Genomic DNA, 18,836 nt, shown 5'->3' with positions numbered 1-18,836 from the left:
TTCTATGCTCCAATCGGCTGCCCCGTGACAGGATTGCAGGGCAACGATGGGGTGCTCTAATAACTGGGAGTATGCTGAAGACCTACATGCTTGTCGTCATGGTGCTGTGTTGAAACCTAGTCTGTGGCTGGGCATCAAAGGAGATGATTTTTGCCATATACTGCAATAGGCCGGGGTCCCACTAGCGTATGGCATTGGATGTGATATGCTAATGACATTCGGCTCCCGCTCTGCTGCGAGTGTGACCCGAGTGTCAGTGCTCTGTGCTCCGATCCTTTCACACAGAGAGGATGGCAGCACAGTAATTTCTCCATCTCCTCTGTGGCTGGTGCTGGCAGGTATCGCACTGCACTCAGCTGATATCAGAGTGCAGTGCGATGTTTCACACACACCCATAGACTTATATGGGTGCTTGCGAACCGATTTGAGGATGCAATCGCAGCATGCTGCCATTGTTTTCGCATGCCAAATCGGCATGAGAAAATAATCGCAGATGTGAGCTGCCCCATACGGTAACATTGGGGCGAGTGCAATCTGATTTTTTATCTGATTGCACTCGTCCGATTGCATCGCAAGTGAGAGCGAGCCCATACTGTGATATTGTTGTATATAGCACAAACAATCCGACAATAAAAAGGTTAAAGTTCCCTAAAATGACTAATAAATGCAGAAAAAAAGCTTCAAAAAAACATTAAAAGTTTGAATCAATCCCTTTTTCCCCATTAAAAAGAAATATGTCAAGACAAGAAAACAAGTCAAGAAATCCTGGACTTACTGTGGCGCTTTTCATACTTTTTGATTCACTCAGTCAACATTCAGCCACAGTGCTAGAAAAAAAAACACTGCAAAAAAAGTTATGTATGAAATCACCTTTGGGGTATGAGCACACAACATCTTTTTAAGGCGGATTCTGCCTAGAAAAAAAAAACAACGACAAAAAGAATGAACATATGGCAAACGACTCTCTGTGCATATGTTCCATCTTTTGTAAGCTCTTTTAAACGCTTAAGGCTTCTACTACCGAGAAGCAGATAGAAGAAGTAACCGGACTGTCTTGAAAGTCGCCACTATGTTATTTATGGATTAAAAAACGCTGGAAAAGACGTCCAGAAAGACGTTAGGGAAGATGACTCAGGAAAAACACCACTGACATTTTCTTGAAGAGTCTTCTACTTTAAAAACTATGTGGGTATGCCGATATATAAAAGATGCTGTGTGCACATACCTTTAAAATAGTACAAGTATATTCTTCACTCATATATTTGCCAGGAACCCTAAGGGCTTCTATTCGGCATGAGAAAAAAATCACAGAATGCTGCAAGTGGCTCGGGAATTTGGATCATGCACACCCATTCAAGTCTATGGGTGCGTATGAAACATCAAATTGCACTTGGATGTCATTAGAGTGCAGTCCAACATCTGCGGACTCAGACAATGGAAAAGATGGAAAAATTAAGTTCTCCATCTTCTCCTCACCTGTTCCTCGATTCTCTCATGAGAGAGAGTTGTATTACAGTAAGCTGACACTCTGATCAAACTCGGATGAGAGTTTGAGCTGAGTGTCATTAGCATAATCGATCTCCATCTTCTCCACATCTGTGCTCCGAATCTCCCATGTGAGAGAATTGGATTACTCTAGAACAGGGATGTCAAACTCAAACACATAGAGGGCCAAAATGAAAAACTTGGACAAAGTCGCAGGCCAACCTGTATACAGAATAATGGGCTCCACACAGTCCTCCATACAGAAAAGTGGGTCCCACATAGTGCTTCATACAGTATAATGGGCCCCACAAAGTCCTCCATACAGAATAATGGATCCCACATAGTCCTCCATGCAGAATAATGGATCCCACATAGTCCTCCATACAGAATAATGGATCCCACATAGTCCTCCATACAGAATAATGGATCCCACATAGTCCTCCATACAGAATAATGGGTCCCACATAGTCCTCCATACAGAATAATGGCCCCACATAGTGCTGCATACAATATAATGGGTCCCACATAGTCCTCCATACAGAATAATGGATCCCACATAGTCCTCCATACAGAATAATGGATCCCACATAGTCCTCCATACAGAATAATGGGTCCCACATAGTCCTCCATACAGAATAATGGCCCCACATAGTGCTGCATACAATATAATGGGTCCCACATAGTCCTCCATACAGAATAATGGTCCCACATAGTGCTGCATACAATATAATGGGTACCACATAGTCCTCCATACAGAATAATGGGTCCCACATAGTCCTCCATACAGAATAATGGGTCCCACATAGTCCTCCATATAGAATAATGGGCCCCACATAGTCCTCCATACAGTATAATGGGCCCCACATAGTCCTCCATACAGTATAATGGACCCCACATAGTCCTCCATACAGTATAATGGGCCCACATAGTCCTCCATACAGAATAATGGGCCCTACAAAGTGCTCCATACAGTATAATGCCATCACATAGGGGTAGTGGTTCTGGTGTCGCGGGCCAAATATAATCACCCTGTGGGCCAGATTTGACCCATGGGCCAGAATTTGACATGTATTGTCTAGAATGACAGTGTCATTAGCATAGTGGAGCTGATTCTGTCGCATGAGAATCATCTCTCGTGTGACCCCAGCCTAAAAGCAAACACTTTTTCTGCTGAGAAAAAATCAAGGCTGTGTGTCCATGAGTTTTTGGTGAGTTTTTAACTCTTGTGTATTTTCAGTGTGTCAAAAATGCAGCGTCTTAGGGTATGTGCCCACGTAGCATTTTACAAGCGTATATGCTGTGGAATTTCCGCAGCATAAACGCTTGTGAAATGCTTGGTAATCCGTCCCCCATGGTCCCCAATGAGAATCCGCAATTTCAATGCCCATGCTGCGGATTTTTCCGCAGCGTTTTTGATGCGCTCAAAAATCCGCAGCATGTCCATTAATTTTGCGTTTACGCATGTGGAATTGTCTTGTCAATGCAATAAAAAACGCAAGGCAATTCCACATTTCCCAAACGCTTCTAAAACGCGCGAAAAACGCTTGCCAAATTCTGCAAGTGTTTTTCCGGGAGAGGACAATTTTCTGCTTCATTTCTGCAATGTGGGCACATAGCCTTACAGTTCCATCAGAGTGGAAGAGATATATAGAAATCTCATGCCCATTGTCCTTTTCTTTTTTTACTCCTGCGGTGCGTGTTTCAAATCCACAGCATGTCAACTTCTCTTGCAGGTACGCTGAGTTTTCTGTGCAGATTTTCCCCATAAACTTAAATTAGAAGAGGAAAATGCACAGCAAAAAAAAACGCACACGTACATGCACATGTAATCCGCACCTAAGTATACCAATAAGGTTTTGTCAAAGCAAAAACCAATTAGTATCAAAAACAAAGCAGCTTTATTTAAAGCATGACACACCAAACAGTGACAAAAAACACAACGTCAAAAAACGCTATAAAAACGCATCTAGCGTCTATGTCAGACAACTTTTTTTAGCGGCACAGTAAATGGTTCTTTTATCTAAATCACATGACACCAAATTGTCACGTGTCGTAAAATATCCATTTCACTATTTAAATGTAGACCATCATATTTGGTTCTTGACTGTATAGATAAATATTTTGGAATCTCGAAGTGAGTTTTTTAATACACTAGCAATCTGTACCAAATCTCCCAATGTTTGACTATTTACTTGTTGTTGGATTTTATTCCTGTTGTGCCTTATCCATTGTTTTATTGTGGAATTCGCTTTGTCTAGGTGGTGACATGAAGGAAACGTGGAATCCTAGTGAAACCCGAAAAGACAGCTCTTCCCAATCTCCGTATGACCTCTCATCCCCAGTGGGGACAGTTTGGACTTTAAACACTCAACTTCCAAAGGCCAACAGCCACCAGCCTCGATCCATATCAGTGTCTGCCATCCCTGTTTCCGAGTCACATGGACCTTATAGTTATCCAGAGAGCTTCCAAGATCCATTTAGCTCCTCAACACCAAGCAATAGGCTAACACTGAGGACTCCCCATGGGATTACAATAACACCCCCCACCACTCCAATGACAAAGAGACACATGAAAATAAAGCCTCCTCGGACACCGCCACCTCCTAGTCGCAAAGTTTTTCAGCAGTTGCTGCCCAACTTTTCAACACTGAAAAGGAGCAAGTCTCATGAATCACAGCTTGGGAATAGAATAGATGAAGTTCCAACTTCAAAGTAAGTGAGGTGTCTTTTGTACGAATTGTAGTAGGATTATTTTGTTCTTTGCTGTGCTTTATGTATTCTCAGTGAACATTCACAGTATATTCTGTATCTTAGCCAACGTGAATACATTTTATATACATATGGTAAAAGTGTTTTGTAGACCATTTAGTCCAATGACTATTTAAAATAGTTATTCTCAACATTTTTCATTTAAGAAATAATTTTACTTTTTAACCTATGCTCCTCTCATGCTACAAAATTACCCTTGGGTTTGTTACTAATACTGGCTAAATTGATTAATGGTAGATAGTAAATGAATATAACATGGATTTTCATGTTGCCTTGACCACTAAAATAGTACTTAGCAAGTTCGTGTAGTTTATTTAAAAAATCACAAGGTGGGAGTGAAGCTGCGCAAAAATATTGCGACTTTTGGCATTTTCATGCCATTTTCACCCAGCTCCGACAAGGCTGGGGCGGGAGGTGGGTATGTTGACTTTTGCTCGTCAAATTCACGATAAGCAATATCCTTCCTTATGCCACATATCTTAGCCATGTAACTGGAGTAAGATTTGTGGCCTCGCCTGATTCATTAAGAGGTGCATGACCCTTAATCAATCAGGCACCTCGCACTCCACTCCACGTATAAAATATTGTTCAGAGTTTCATCCATAAAAGCAGGACAATTTTTTTTCTCACTTTTTATCTTTGTGCAATTTTTTTTGTTGTTTTTTTTTACAGCAGCAATTGTGAATCATTTACAAGAACATTAACTATGTTACAGAATTGCAAAGTAGCCGTAAAAATCGGATGCTATACTGTGGCTCTGTATGGCATATTATCATTTTCACACACCTATAAAGTTGAATGGGTGAGTCTCACCCGATTTATCGAAGAAACTAGTGCATGCTGTGATTTTTTTTTTCACACTCCGATTCAGCCAGTGAAAAAATTCTCACATCTGCACGGCCCATTGGGCCGAGTGCTGCTTTTTTTTCACGGACATCACTCGGACCAAAAATACAGCCCTGTTGAAGAGAGCAGCAGGAAGGTAAAGAGGTTGTATGTGGCAGATAAGAGCGTGAAGAGGAAAGAGAGCGTTCAGGAAGGGGAAATCGTACAAGCTGACACCAGTTTAAATAGGAAAGCAGAAGACCTAAGACAGCACAGGAGATACAGATATAGAAACTAACATAGAAATTGAGCTGTTCATGTGTATCCAAATTAGTGAAAGCAGCATTATCCTGGACACACATACCTCAAATCCCATGTATTAGGGCTTCGCTGCTCACTCACACGAGTGTATTACACGGCTGAGTGCTATGCGATAAATTATCGGATAGCACTCAGACCATTGTTACATTATGGAGCACTGCAGATCTGCGATTATTTTCTCATGCCAATTCCGCATGGGAAAACAATCACAGCATGCTGCAGGTGAATCGGACTGCACTCAGATGTCATTTGAGTGCAGTGCAAGTCCCGCGGACGCCAGCAATGAAGGAGATGGAGAAATTACTTTCTCCGTCTCCTCCGCACCTGTGTTGCGATTCTCTCATCCGAGAGAATCGAAGCACAGAGCACTGACACTCGGCTCACGCTCGCAGCAGAGTTTGAGCTGAGTGTCATTTGCATAATCAGCCTCGATTCTGTCACACAAGACAACATACGCTTGTGTGACCCTGACCTTACTAGGAGATAAACATCCACAGCAAGTAAGTCTGGAACTAGAAGCAGGTTGTAAACTGCATATGAATATAAATGAAGATTGCAGCCTGAAATTTAGTGCAATTTTTTTTTTAACTTGGGGTAACCACTAACATGTAGAGGAAAAAAAAAAAGCTATCCATGCAGCTGCAGGAACTCGAACGTATTAGCCGAGCACACCCAAGATACTCAGAAAGCACCCAAGCATGCTCGGATAACACCTTATCCGAGCACACTCTCTCATCACTAGTCCTAGCTAGTGATGAGCGAGCGTGCTCGTTTAACCCTTTCACCGAGCATGCTTGGGTGCTTTCCGAGTATCTTCGGCGTGCTCGTATATTATGTTCCAGTCCCTGCGTCTGCATGATTTATGGCTGTTAGACAGCTTCAACACATGTGAGGATTCCCTAACAGCCATAAATCATGCAGACGCAAGGACTAGAACATAATGTAAGAGCACGCCGAAGATACTCGGAAAGCACACGAGCGTGCTCGGTGAGAGGGTTAAACAAGCACGCTCGCTCATCACTAGTCCGAATATGAAAAAACCCAAGCACACCCCTACCAGTCCCCTGGCTTCCTCTCCCAGCAGGGGGCATCAGGTGAAGGCTGCTGGCAGTCAGTGTCTGTTTTGGGATTTGACCATGGATTGGGTGACGCAAACTCAGGTTTGATTTAGTCTTCCAGTATTGGTCATTTTTGGGGGTCTAAAAGAGTAAGTGGGTCTCTGACCTAAATGTCAATGCAAACTGGAAGCCTACAGCTACAGCTAATGGTTGCAATGCAGACTCAAAGGAAAGGTGCTTGTACTTGCATGTGCCACTTTTTTTTCTGGGGCTGGGCATCTGCCACCTTAGACAATGCAACTGGCAGTAACAGTATTTTTCAAGTTATTTTTATAATTACCTAGTATTTTCTGTACAATTTTTATAATATTGAAGAGACAAAACAGAAAAGCTTCTGGATGTCTAGTACCCCACCGCCATCTAAAAGATTTTACAAGGAGTTGATGTTCCGTGGCAATTTTAAAATAAAGTCCTTAAAGGGATTGTACTAAGTTTAAAAGTTATGGGGGGTAACTTCTACATTGCTGGGATTCCCATCGATCCCAAGAACAGCGCTCATAGGAGTCCTATGTGAATGGAGTGGTGGTCGAACATCCAAACTTCATAAAACCCACTTTTAAAAAAATGCACTTGGATGTGAAGTGTTCAAAGTCCATTGAATGTCACTTTCAGTGTGATTATAATCAGTTTTATTGTACTTTGGAACAGTTCACCATTTATATGAATCATTTTTAACTTGTAAACAAGAGACAATGCTGAAAGCATGGGACACTATGCTACAATGTTATGATTTTCTGGACATCATGAAAACTGGCGAAGCAATATTACAAAAATCATAAGGATCAGCAGTAATGGCACACCTGGTACTGTACTATAAAATCGCTGACAGTTTTTGGGTTTTAGGAAAGCCAGCGCATTGCTTGTCCTTTGGCTGTATCTGATATTACAGCTCAAGCTCTTTCAATATAACTGGGCAGAGCAGTAATACTAGACGTGGCTAGCAGAGAGGAGTGACACAGTTTCTCAGGAGAAACCGGGTCCTTTTTTATCTAATTTCAGAAAAAAGAATGTAACTTCTATTAAGATCCTACCCTGAGTGCTCAGCTTGAAGTTCACAGCATATCTATAACTTTTCTCGTGTTGACTATTTGTACAATCCCTGTCCCCGTCAGTGAATTCCAGTCTCTGACTTTGTACATCTGTTCTTGTGTCTTTCAGGTTTGGTAAGCGCTCGGCCTGTGACTGTGTGGATGACAAATCTACATGAAAGTATTGCTTTTACGGCAAATCTATTTATTATGCATTATAATGTATCACATGTGCTTTTGGGTTTGATATTAGGTTGTAGCTTATTCACCTTTAGTAAATGGTTATTTATTTTTAGTTCAGTTTGACTGAAGTGTAATATGGGTGTAGAAATGTTCTACTGCACCCAGTGAAGACTATGTAGGCGTCAGCACGCTGACCACTGAGCAGGGAGGTAGTCATTGCTTAGCAAACCGTCATTGGATGGATCCCTGAATGATGCAGTTTGTGCTAATGGTTGCCCTAGTTTAAAGGTGTTTACCCATCTTGGACATTTATGGCATATTGGCAGGGTATGCCATAAATGTCTGATGAATACGGTTCCCAACAGTGGGATCAACATCTTGAGCCCTGTCACATGTTGTTGGAAATTGAGAGCTAATTGCTCATACTTGTCTCTCTGAATTCACTGTTATGGGAGTTCTGAAATTGCACAATCATAACAGTTAATTGAGAGAGACTCACACAAATCTCCATTCCAAACACCATGCGACAGGGCTCAAGATGTTGGTCTCAGTTGATCTCTAAATGTTTCCTGCCATTAGGTTTCTTTGTTTAAATTGATGGTACTCCATTGTTCGCCCTATAAAGATTTTTCTAAATGTGGGTTCAATTTCCCGCACAGCTGATAAATATACTTCATGCCCATTATAGGCTTCAGAATTCAACCCCTTTGCTTCTCATTGATGTGAATGATGTGCCCTATGCTATCCACATCAAGCCATCTCACTTTGTTGCTGTAGAGCAGTTCCTTAAAGTGGTTTTCCCATGAACAAAGTACACGTTAATCTGGGAATCTGTCAGCAGGTTTTTGTTATTTAATCTGGGAGCAGCAGGATGTAGGGGCTGAGAGCCTGATTCCAGAAATGTGTCACTTACTAGACTGTTTGTTGTTGTTGTTGTTTCCATAAAATCAGTGCTTTATCCAAAGGAGATTATCAATAGAGGACTAGTTATCTTGTGCCATGTAGTCCTCCTGCTCTGTGTAACCCCCACCCCCGATTGGCAGCTTTCTGTGTACACTTTACATTGGCAGAAAGCTGTCAATCAGTGGTGTGAGCGGGTTTATACTGAGCTCAGCATTCAGAGAACTTCTAGATTTGTATCAGAGAAAACTGATTTTATCAAAATTGCACCAAGCGAACCAGTAAGTTACACATCGCTGGATTGCATAGAAAAAACCTGGTCACAGATTCCATTTATGTGGAAAACTGGTGTACAGATTCAAAGAAATTATTTATTTATTTATTTTTTTACTTATGTTTTTTTTTAAACAAAAGCTAACTGTTATGTCATAAAACAACACAAGTTCTCAATATATGTATAAAATATATATGCTTGCATATCGATCTTTTCAGATGTTCCTCATGGGTCACCACAGATGGTACGGAGAGATATAGGTCTTTCAGTAACTCACAGGTATGATTCACAACTTTTTCCATTCCAACATTTTCCTATTTCAATCAGTGTTGCCTGAGAAAGCTGGCTAGGATTGTATCATAAGGAAATGTTTAAATCTTGTTGTTTTTTTTATTATAATTTGTTTTATTTAACATGTAAAGTCAAAAACACAATGAGCTAGAATAAGATATACAATCAATTAGTGGTTAGATATACAAAAGGCACATTATTCTAGCCTGAGAGAACATATACATGGAACAGAGAAATATAAAGGACTCTCCGGTAGGGATGAGAGGATCTGTGGAAGTTCGGGTATGGCGTGTTTGGTCGAACTTTAGTCCAAAGTTCAGTTCGTGTACCCGAACTTTAACCAGAACCCGAAACCCATAGAAGTCAATGGAGACCCGAACTTTGGTGCTGTAAAATGGTCGTAGTAAGGGCAAGGAGGCTGCCAAAGTTCTCTCGTTCTATCTCTCCTCTGAACACTAAAATGTACTTCCAGGAGAAGTTTGTATTCGGAGTTCAGCACCAGACACTAAATGTCCGGTTCGAACCCAACACTTTACAGTTCGGGTTCGCTCTTCTCTACTCTCCAGTTAGATGAGATATCAGGAATCATGTTTTTGTTACACTTTTCAAATTTTCATTGTCACCATCTAAATTAAAACACCTTGAAATATTGCAGTTTTCATACTGACCACTGAGCCTTACATGAAGTTGATGATAAATAAAGATATTGAACGGTAACACTTCTATTATAAAGCTAGGGGCGGACAACACATGGTGCAGTGGCCTCTGTGCAGACTACAGAGCATGCTCGGTGCACTCACATAGATTTCAGTGAGTTCATCTCCAGGCACCAGTTGTCTATGTTTATGTAGGTGCTGTAAAGCACATAAAGCAGAAGCTCAGATGTGATGGTTGTCCGCATAATCCTGTATAGCAATGGTGGGGAACCCCGGGCCATTTACTGCCATCAATAACCTTTTATCCGGCCCCTGGGCAGATTCCTGGGGACTGCAATGCTTGGGCTGGCAGATATAGTTTGACGGCTGCCGGCCCATTAATTCCTTCTTGCTCTGTACCACGCGCACGCAGTGTTCACTACTGAGTGCTGAGGCATGTGTGATACAATATTACACCCGGACACCAGTGCCAGCGTCAGGACGTACTCTGTGGGCTGAGTTAGCACGCGATTTGTACGGCCCCCAAAAGATGGTATAAATATCCAAATGGCCCTTGGCAGAAAAAAAGATTCCCCACCCTGATGTATAGAAAATATATAACAAAAATGGTAATATGTAAAAAAAAAATATATAAAATATTAAAAACTGATAAAAAAAATAATATTTTTCAACATCAGGTTTTACTTGGTGAAAAAAAAAAAATCTAGATGACAAATCTCCTTTCAACACATTCCGATGATATGAAAAAAAAACATAAAAGGTTTATAATTTAATTATTTTTATGATTTTTTTTATTAATTGAGCTATAATTTGTGACTTTTATATGCACGAATCGAATGATGAATGCCAGAGATTCTCTTTTGCAGTGACCACCCGGTTGATTGTAGAATAGATTTTCCCTTTTTTGCAGATTTAAAGGGAACCTGTCAGCGACTTTTAAGCTTTTAATGTCTAGGACGTCTTGATTTTTATTTAGCCAAGTGAATCTGTTGTTTTTGTGTGGACTACACATTCATTATTATTATGTAATTGCTTATTTTAACAGATTTTCAACAAAATCTTGGTTGTCGCAAGTGTGTCATGTTTGTCAAAAGAATATGATGTTTGGGGTCAAATGTAAACACTGCAAGTAAGTTACACTTTGTTATCAATCTGGTTTAGAGCATTTACACTCCATGTTGGCTTTTATTCTCATTTTAGAAATGTGTCATCGTGCCATAGTTCTTTGTGCGCAGCAGTGAATTAAGTTGGGTTTCCCTGGTCTTTCTCCATTGTCTGTATTTCGGATAGCAAATATGTTATTCCAGTTAGTCTGCTCTGAGCAGTATATTTTTATCACCTGACTTTTGTTCGCAGCAGTACATGTCAGCACACATACATCTCTCTTCCTCTCTAGTGTAAGACCCAAGTATGACAACACTTGACTACTGTACTGAATTATATAACTAAATATTATACTTTATGGGTAGTCTGGGCTTGTTGGTAAAACGTATTCATGATAAATCTAAAATGTTATGCACATTTGTAACATGCTTTAAACGGTTTGGGGACATTTATTTCATTTTTTACTTGCATGCATGTATTTTAGGCAAAATTTTTGCAGTTGGGTTTCATGAAAACTTATTGCACAACTTTGCTTTTTACTGGCTTTTTACTGGCTCTTTGCTTTGTTCACATTCAACTTTGATGTGGTTTGTGGCCATAAATCAGCTGAGAGGAGTTCAGAAAAAGATAAGAAAGAATTACAAACTCTGCGTTATTTAATCTGAACGAGCTGACTGATGGATTCTTAGTTAACTCATTCTGCAGACAGCGATTGATGCTGCAACACATAGCCTATAGAAAGTAAATGGTGCAAAATTTTTAAAGGGGTTGTCCAGTACCTTATATTAACCCCCCAATGTATCTTCCCAGGGCCCCTAAGACTTTTTGTAATTAGCTTACGTTGCAGATACTGCCTGTGAGCGGCGCTATCACTGGCCGCTCACAGGCATCACGTGACCCCCGGCTACAGCCGGCGCTGACATCACGACAAGTGCTGGCAGCAGCCGGGGGTCTTTGTCTTCTGCATTCCAGGTGGCTGCTGGGTTGTGGACGGGGTTACCCCCCCTTCCCGCGTCACACCCGGAATCCACCACGCTCTCTGCCTCTCCCCATTCATTGGGTAAGCGCGCGGTGGATGCTGGGTGTGACGCAGGGGGTAATCCCGCCCACAACCCAGCAGCCACCGCGGGGACCCCAGCGCTGAGTCACGTGATGCCTCTGAGCGGTCACTGATAGCGCCTATCACAGGCAGTATCTGCAATGTAAGGTAATTACAAAAAGTCATAGGGGCCCCGGGGAGATACATTGGGGGGGGGGGGGGGGAGTAATCTAAAGTACTGGACAACTTCTTTAATGAAACCCATTTAAAAATATATATATTTTAGCTCCATATCCATTAATTTCCAGAAAAAAAATTGTTTGCAAAGATGGACAACCCCTTTAATTAGTTTCAATTTTGCATTATTTTTGATGCCTGTGAATGGAAGGATTCAAAGGCTACACACATTCTCCTTCAGACTTCGTGATATACCAGGTCATAACATCTTTATTCAGGGGACAAGAAAATCACAGTGACCTATAGAGATGATATCATCAATACACTGAATATCCTGACCAGCGTAACGATAACTTGGGAATGCACCTGCTTCACTGGTCTGTATATGCAGTGTATAGGATATGCTATGCATTTCATACTCTGCACCAGAGGCTGACATACTGCCGGTGCAACCTGTGCAGCCACACAAGGGCCCAAGAGATGAGGGGCCACTTCCACCTCCAAAGCAAAAAGCAGTTTCTGTAACTGACACTATATCGGACTGCAAAGGGCCCTTATACTGTGTTTGCACAGGGAGACTCTACTCTGTGTCCGCCCTGCAATGCACTGTAAATCATCAGGGTAATATATACCCAGTTATGCTATGTTCACATTTCCATTTGTATTTTCGTTTTTCTGATTAGTTTGAGACACAAACAATGGAAATATGTTTACTTGTATGACCCATTCATTTCAGACTTTTTTTTCTAAAATGTCATCCTTTTGCATCCACTCCATTTGCTATCCATTATTTGGACAGACAAAAAAAAATTAATCCAATCCATCCATTGTGCTGTCAGTTTAACAGGTCGGTGGTTCAGCACTGCACATGCCCAGAATACTAGAGACATTTTGAGACATCTCTAGCAAAAATGAACCCATTTAAGGGTAAAAATGGTTGCAAGTAGACAACAAACCACAAAACACTTTAAAAAAACACAGAATGTATACTGCGTTTTTTCTGACAATCTGTGTTTTTCATACGAAAAAAAACGCTACATGTGAACAAGCCCTTACTGTGTTTACATTGTTTCTCTACATATGGATGTGTATATTAATTTGTGACAATGTCCATGATGTATACAGTAGCATACACATAGTACCTGATATGTTTGCTTCTATTGGGGGTGATGATTTTATCTATGTGTGATTTATTGTTTTTATTGTTTCCTAATAAAAATATTATTGATTTGAAATAAGCTTGGGTTTATATCTATATAGGTGTATATGTATGTATGTATTGTGAGCTTATGACGCGCCCCCCTGGGCCGTGGGGGTACCCGGAGCCGGGCCTTGTGGATGCTGGGGGTTGTAGTCACCGTGTCGGCGACCCGGTCCGTGACCCAGGGCAGTCAAACCAGTGGCAGTCTATTTGTGTGAGGTGTTAATGTCCGACTACGCCACCTGTGGATTGTGGTTATTAATAACCTCCGCTGCGGAGCAGGCCGCTGAAGCTGGTGGTGTGTGCAGCAAGGTGATGTGACTCCCCACAGGAAGAGTGTAGCTTCAGGGCAGTGTGTATGGATGATGGTGGTAGTGGTGCGAAGCAGCAATAGTAACGACAGAGTCTTTGCAGTGCAGTCCCAGGGTCTTTACTGATGATGAATATGAGGGCCCCAACGGGAGTACCGGCTAATGATGAAGGCCTGGTCAGTCTGAGAACAAACGTAGCGTCCCTCTGGTCAGGTGGAGTTGTAGGCCTGCTGTTTTGACCGTACTCTTTGGCTATCCTGCTGTAGTCGTGTGGTAGCCCACGTCCCTGAGTGTAACGTGTAGTGCTCACCCGTATGGCTGGCGACTCGGGCCCTTTGTCTTCCTCACTCCCCTGTGGCGGTACCGGTCCCTTTCGTGTGACTGAGCCTCCGGGCTTCTGGTGGGCCAGGAGACCAGAAATCCCCTGCCTTGTGGTTTCTGCTTCTGGGTGTGTAACCCCCACAGCCTCGGACTCTGGTGTCCGGTTCTCGGTGTCACTGTCCAGGACGAGCTCTTCCAGCTCCAGTCCCTGGCTCTCTGCTCCTCGTGTCTACCGAGCTCCTCACTCTGCTACTGCTTTGCTACTCCTCTCTAACCCCGCCCCAGATCCAGTTTATAAAGGGCAGGTTCCTCCCCTCCGTGGTCTGGGGCAGAAGGTGTTGCATGCAAAGTGTTCCTAACCAGGGAACTCCCGCTTGTTCTCAGACATGGTATTGCTACCACTGTGGCGACCAGACCCTCTGGGGTGCCACACTTACAGCCCCCTATTGGTGAACTAATATAACAGTCAAGTGGTTATCCAAGTGTGAAGTGAGCTTTGGCACACAGCAAGACATCCCTTATTGTGCAGACAGACGGCCGTATTTCTCGTGCGAGGATCGCATCGCAGTGCACGGACTGGCACGGCACTTCTCCTGACCTGAGCGTGACAGCGTGATGTGTTTCTATGCAGCTGTCACGCTCAGGTCATGAGAGCCGACGGTCAGTCCGAGGATTGCAATGCGATCCTTGCAGGAGGAATGCGGCCGTCTGTCTGCCCCCTTAGGTTGTTGACGAGGTCAGGCTGATCGGTGTGTTCATGCTTTGATCACTCTTGATGTACAGTTCTTTCCCAAGCTACTACAATGTTAGATTTAGCATTGGAATTGACGTATTTCACTGCTTATTAATTGAATAAATGCATGGTCTTTGACCATTGGTAATGTCTAGGCATTAGCGGGTTTTTTTCTGGTGAGGCCCAAGTTAAAAATGCATGAGAAGCCCAAATCTTTTTTTTTAACTCTTTTGGGTCCAAGATCTAATCTGCATGGATACATTGCAACAAACCCTCAGTTGTGAGCAAACTTGGTCATGAAGTTTGTACCTGCCTACATATGTAAATAATTCCACTCATTGACAGCAGGCAAAGGTCTTTGAAAAAACTGACAGTCACAAAGTTGAAGAGCTTTCCCTTTACAATGATTGCTCTTTGTATACATATGTCTGCATATAAAACCTGAACTTTAAAACAAATGCCCCCCGATTCATTAGCTCCTGTTTTTTTATCTAGTTTTGGTGTTGTAAAGGGACCTTGTCACTTTATGCATGCTGCCCAAAACATGAACAGCATGAATGTGAGCCTGGCTAGACGATGGCAACCATGTATGTTTCAATCTGAAATGCTTTGGCACTTCAGAGAAAACATAGTTTGAAGATCTGAGCCACATCGCTCCAGATGATTGACAGATCTCTCCCTATGTACACACATGGGAGAGACCTGTTGGTCAGCTGGAGGGGGCGGGGGGGAGTCCGGCTGGGGACTGCATCAGACTCCTCTCGTCTCTGCCTATGGTTTGGCTAGATATTCAAAATATATTTTATCTGAAACGCAGGATCTGATTCCTGCTGCCCAGTTTCGGCTGCATAAGTCAAGTTACTGTTTTTTTAAGGCTTTTTGATTTGCACCAAATTCTTCTTTTATTGTCCACCTTTTTTTTGTCTACTTTACATGTTTTTTTTTTCATGATCACCATTGTCGGCATGGTTATTTTTTCAGATCTTTGCTGCTGATTCATCCATTACAACTGTTTGAACAGTCACAAACTGTTTGTACCAATGCACTACAGTCCCTTCCCCCACCCACCCTCCAAGAGTGATTTTTTTATTTATTTTTTGTATGACACAAACTTTTGCGCACATGGTGAAGTTCCTTGTGAGTTTCTGCACTAAGAAGGCTCAAAAAGGATTATAAAGAGAGAAATAAAGATCATTTACCATTTTTGTGTGCACAAAAAACATCAACAATTAGCACAAGACAAAGAGAAAAAAAAAGCAATGACTTAAATGAAGAAACGCAAATGATGGATCGGGGCCCAAAGTATATTACAAACTGTAGTGGTGATTAAGATTTAATATTGTATATATGTTTATTGGAATTAAAGGAGTTGCCAGGATCAGGGGTGTGAGGGGGACATGTCGTATACTGCTAAAAACAAGTATTACCTGTTGAACCTTCTATTGCTCTGCTGTTCCCAACCATAATTATTTGGCTGCCACCATGATGTCATGTTGACATATGTGACTGCTGCAGCCAATCACTGATATCAGAGGTCACAACCAGCCATTTTTTTCCTTAATCCCAAATAAGGAAATCATTATGTGCCAATGAGTATACGGTATGTTGTTCTCACTTCAAAATGTCTTCCTTCAATATTGTAAGTGAAACATAACATTTCTTATTTGTTTTTACCTTTATAGGTTAAAATGTCATAATAAATGCACAAAAGAAGCTCCACCATGTAGAATATCATTCCTTCCTTGTAAGTAACATCCCTACTAGTTTAAGGCTTTTATATCCCACGAACGAAAGTTGATTTTAATCAATAGATCTTGGAATAATAATAATTTCCACAATTGGATGTGTTTAAATAAAATGTTCCTGTGCTGAGATAATCTTATAAATGTGCCCCTGCTGTGTACTGTGTAATGGCTGTGTCTCGCGTGTAGAGGAACATGGTCTGATCATACCACATCTCCTGGGCGGGGGGAAAAGCAAAAGAGTATACAGACATTACAGCACAGGATCACAGCTGATTCTTTCTTTGAAGTAAAACATTGTTTAAAAACAGCCAGTGAAATGTTTTACCTCACAGAAAGAATCAGCTGTGATCCTGTGCTGTAATGTCTGTATACTCTCTTGCGGCCCCCCCCCCTGCCCAGGAGATGTGGTATGATCAGACCATGTTCCGTACACGGTCAGACACAGACATTACACAGTGCACAGCAGGGGCACATTTATAAGATTATCTCAGCACAGGAACATTTTATTTAAATACATTCAATTGTGGAACTTATTATTCCAAGATCTGTTGATTAAAATCAACTTTTGTTCGTGGGAAAACCCCTTTAAATATCATAGATGACAGTAGACACATACAATTCTTTTTTTCTTACAGTACCAAAAATAAGAAGGACGGAATCTGTCCCATCAGATATCAACAACCAGGTAGAAAGACCCGCAGAACCAATATTTGGAACCCTACCCAAAGCTCTTACTAAGAAGGTATCATACAGTCAGCAATAAAATGATTTCAACTGAGTATATGCAAATTTAAGACATTTCATTGAACGTAATTCCCTTAGGTGGAGCTGCATTCAAGTATAAATGAACATTATATTTTCATTTTAGTCTTTAGTATTAACTTTTTATTTTTTCTTACAGGAACATCCTCCAGCAATAAACCATCTAGATTCAAGTAGTAATCCGTCTTCAACCACGTCTTCTACACCGTCTTCTCCAGCACCTTTCCAGTCCTCCAATCCCCTCAGTGCTACTACCCCACCAAATCCATCTCCAATGGGTCTCAAAGAGAGTCGCTTCAATTTTCCAGGTAATATTTTTAAGACTTTGGTTGTTTGATTGGCCAAATACCCCAAAAAAAGTATCACATTTGGCTTCAGCATTACTCAAAAAAATATTGGTTCACCTTTTCTTGTAAGGGATCACGCAGACGTCAATTTTTCTTGTACTTGCTCTGTCCTTGTTTCTCACAGATAGAACTCGCACCTATAGTAGTCTTTGGAACTGTTCACATGTCTGTGTATATAAAATCATGGAGACATGTCTGATTTTGATCCAACTCTCTGCTCAAAGTTGCAAATGCAAGTCTATTGGTCCGTGAAAAAGAATGGACAGCACTCGGATGCCACCCGTTTGCTTTTCATTTTTCACTGACTGTTTATTAGGTTGAGAAACCTCCATCATTTTTTTTGTTTTCATCCTGGAAAAACTGATTAAAAGCAGACCAAAAACGGACACTGACCAAACTCTGATGATACTCTGATCAATACACTGACACCTGAATGAGCCCTAACTAATGAATACATTGACATCTGGGTGTTACAAGTTTGGGGGTGGCTGACTCTGCATTTTGACATTGTCTGATCAGAACTGACTCTATCAGACCGTTTAGAGTACTTTCCATTTGTAAACCTCCTTTTGAAAAGAACCCCCCCCAGCAGTTAGTTGAGCATCGCTAGGCTGGTGTAATACTCTGACGATCAATTAATATCACCAGCATTTCACCTGGATCTGTAAAGAAGCAATGCAGTTTGACATAGATCCTATTCTTATGGAGTTTAGTGCATAACTTGGACAAGTCTGCCAGACTAAATATAGTTCTTTGTTAGCTGCTCTGGGTAATAGATGGTAGTCCTTAGCTAAGACCCCCAAAACCGCCACCTCCTTTTTATTTGTGCATTTGGCCATTCCTATGTGTCACTGTAATGCTGCTTGTAAAGGTGTAATGTCTGTGAGTCATCTGCCTGTATCACTCATTAGAACTTGTCTTAACTTAAGAGCCTGGCAATAGTCACATTCCCACTTTGTTATTAGTGGAACTCGATCAATATCCATAATCAGAGGCAAACACAATTTAAACATCTTTTTTACAGCGCTGTCAACTGATTGTAATCTGTGACTAATATAATTATTGTTTCCTTGATAACCTAATAGTATCCACAGAAACAAATGGCTTTGGCATTTACTCCAAGCCTGTGACGTCTTAAAGTATACTTAAGATATAACAGCGTTACTATGCATATTCCTTGAATATTTAAATTTTCGTTTCAAGGCTAGGTAATTTAGTGTAGTAAAGAACTGGTGGCATTTTTGCT

The 18,836-nt window shown here is 41.4% G+C and overlaps 1 protein-coding gene across 2 annotated transcripts in view; it reads left to right on the top strand.

The window, feature by feature from the left end:
* KSR1 (kinase suppressor of ras 1) overlaps positions 1 to 18,836 on the top strand; it is a 185,321-nt gene that overhangs the window by 131,703 nt on the left and 34,782 nt on the right. Inside the window, exons 4-10 of one of the 2 annotated variants that reach the window (XM_073664572.1) lie at positions 3,744 to 4,197; positions 7,677 to 7,681; positions 9,122 to 9,182; positions 10,896 to 10,979; positions 16,419 to 16,480; positions 17,117 to 17,223; positions 17,383 to 17,551. In XM_073664572.1, coding sequence (XP_073520673.1) covers positions 3,744 to 4,197; positions 7,677 to 7,681; positions 9,122 to 9,182; positions 10,896 to 10,979; positions 16,419 to 16,480; positions 17,117 to 17,223; positions 17,383 to 17,551 — 942 coding nt within the window. Of the gene's footprint in view, positions 1 to 3,743; positions 4,198 to 7,676; positions 7,682 to 9,044; positions 9,183 to 10,895; positions 10,980 to 16,418; positions 16,481 to 17,116; positions 17,224 to 17,382; positions 17,552 to 18,836 lie in introns of those variants that run through there. The other variant, XM_073664571.1, reaches the window with a different exon arrangement.

The sequence above is a fragment of the Phyllobates terribilis genome, unplaced genomic scaffold, assembly GCF_046119375.1.
Source record: "Phyllobates terribilis strain yellow unplaced genomic scaffold, ASM4611937v1 Scaffold_2__4_contigs__length_985480577, whole genome shotgun sequence".
Classification (NCBI taxonomy): Eukaryota; Metazoa; Chordata; class Amphibia; order Anura; family Dendrobatidae; genus Phyllobates; species Phyllobates terribilis.
This window is presented reverse-complemented; position numbering and strand designations above follow the sequence as displayed.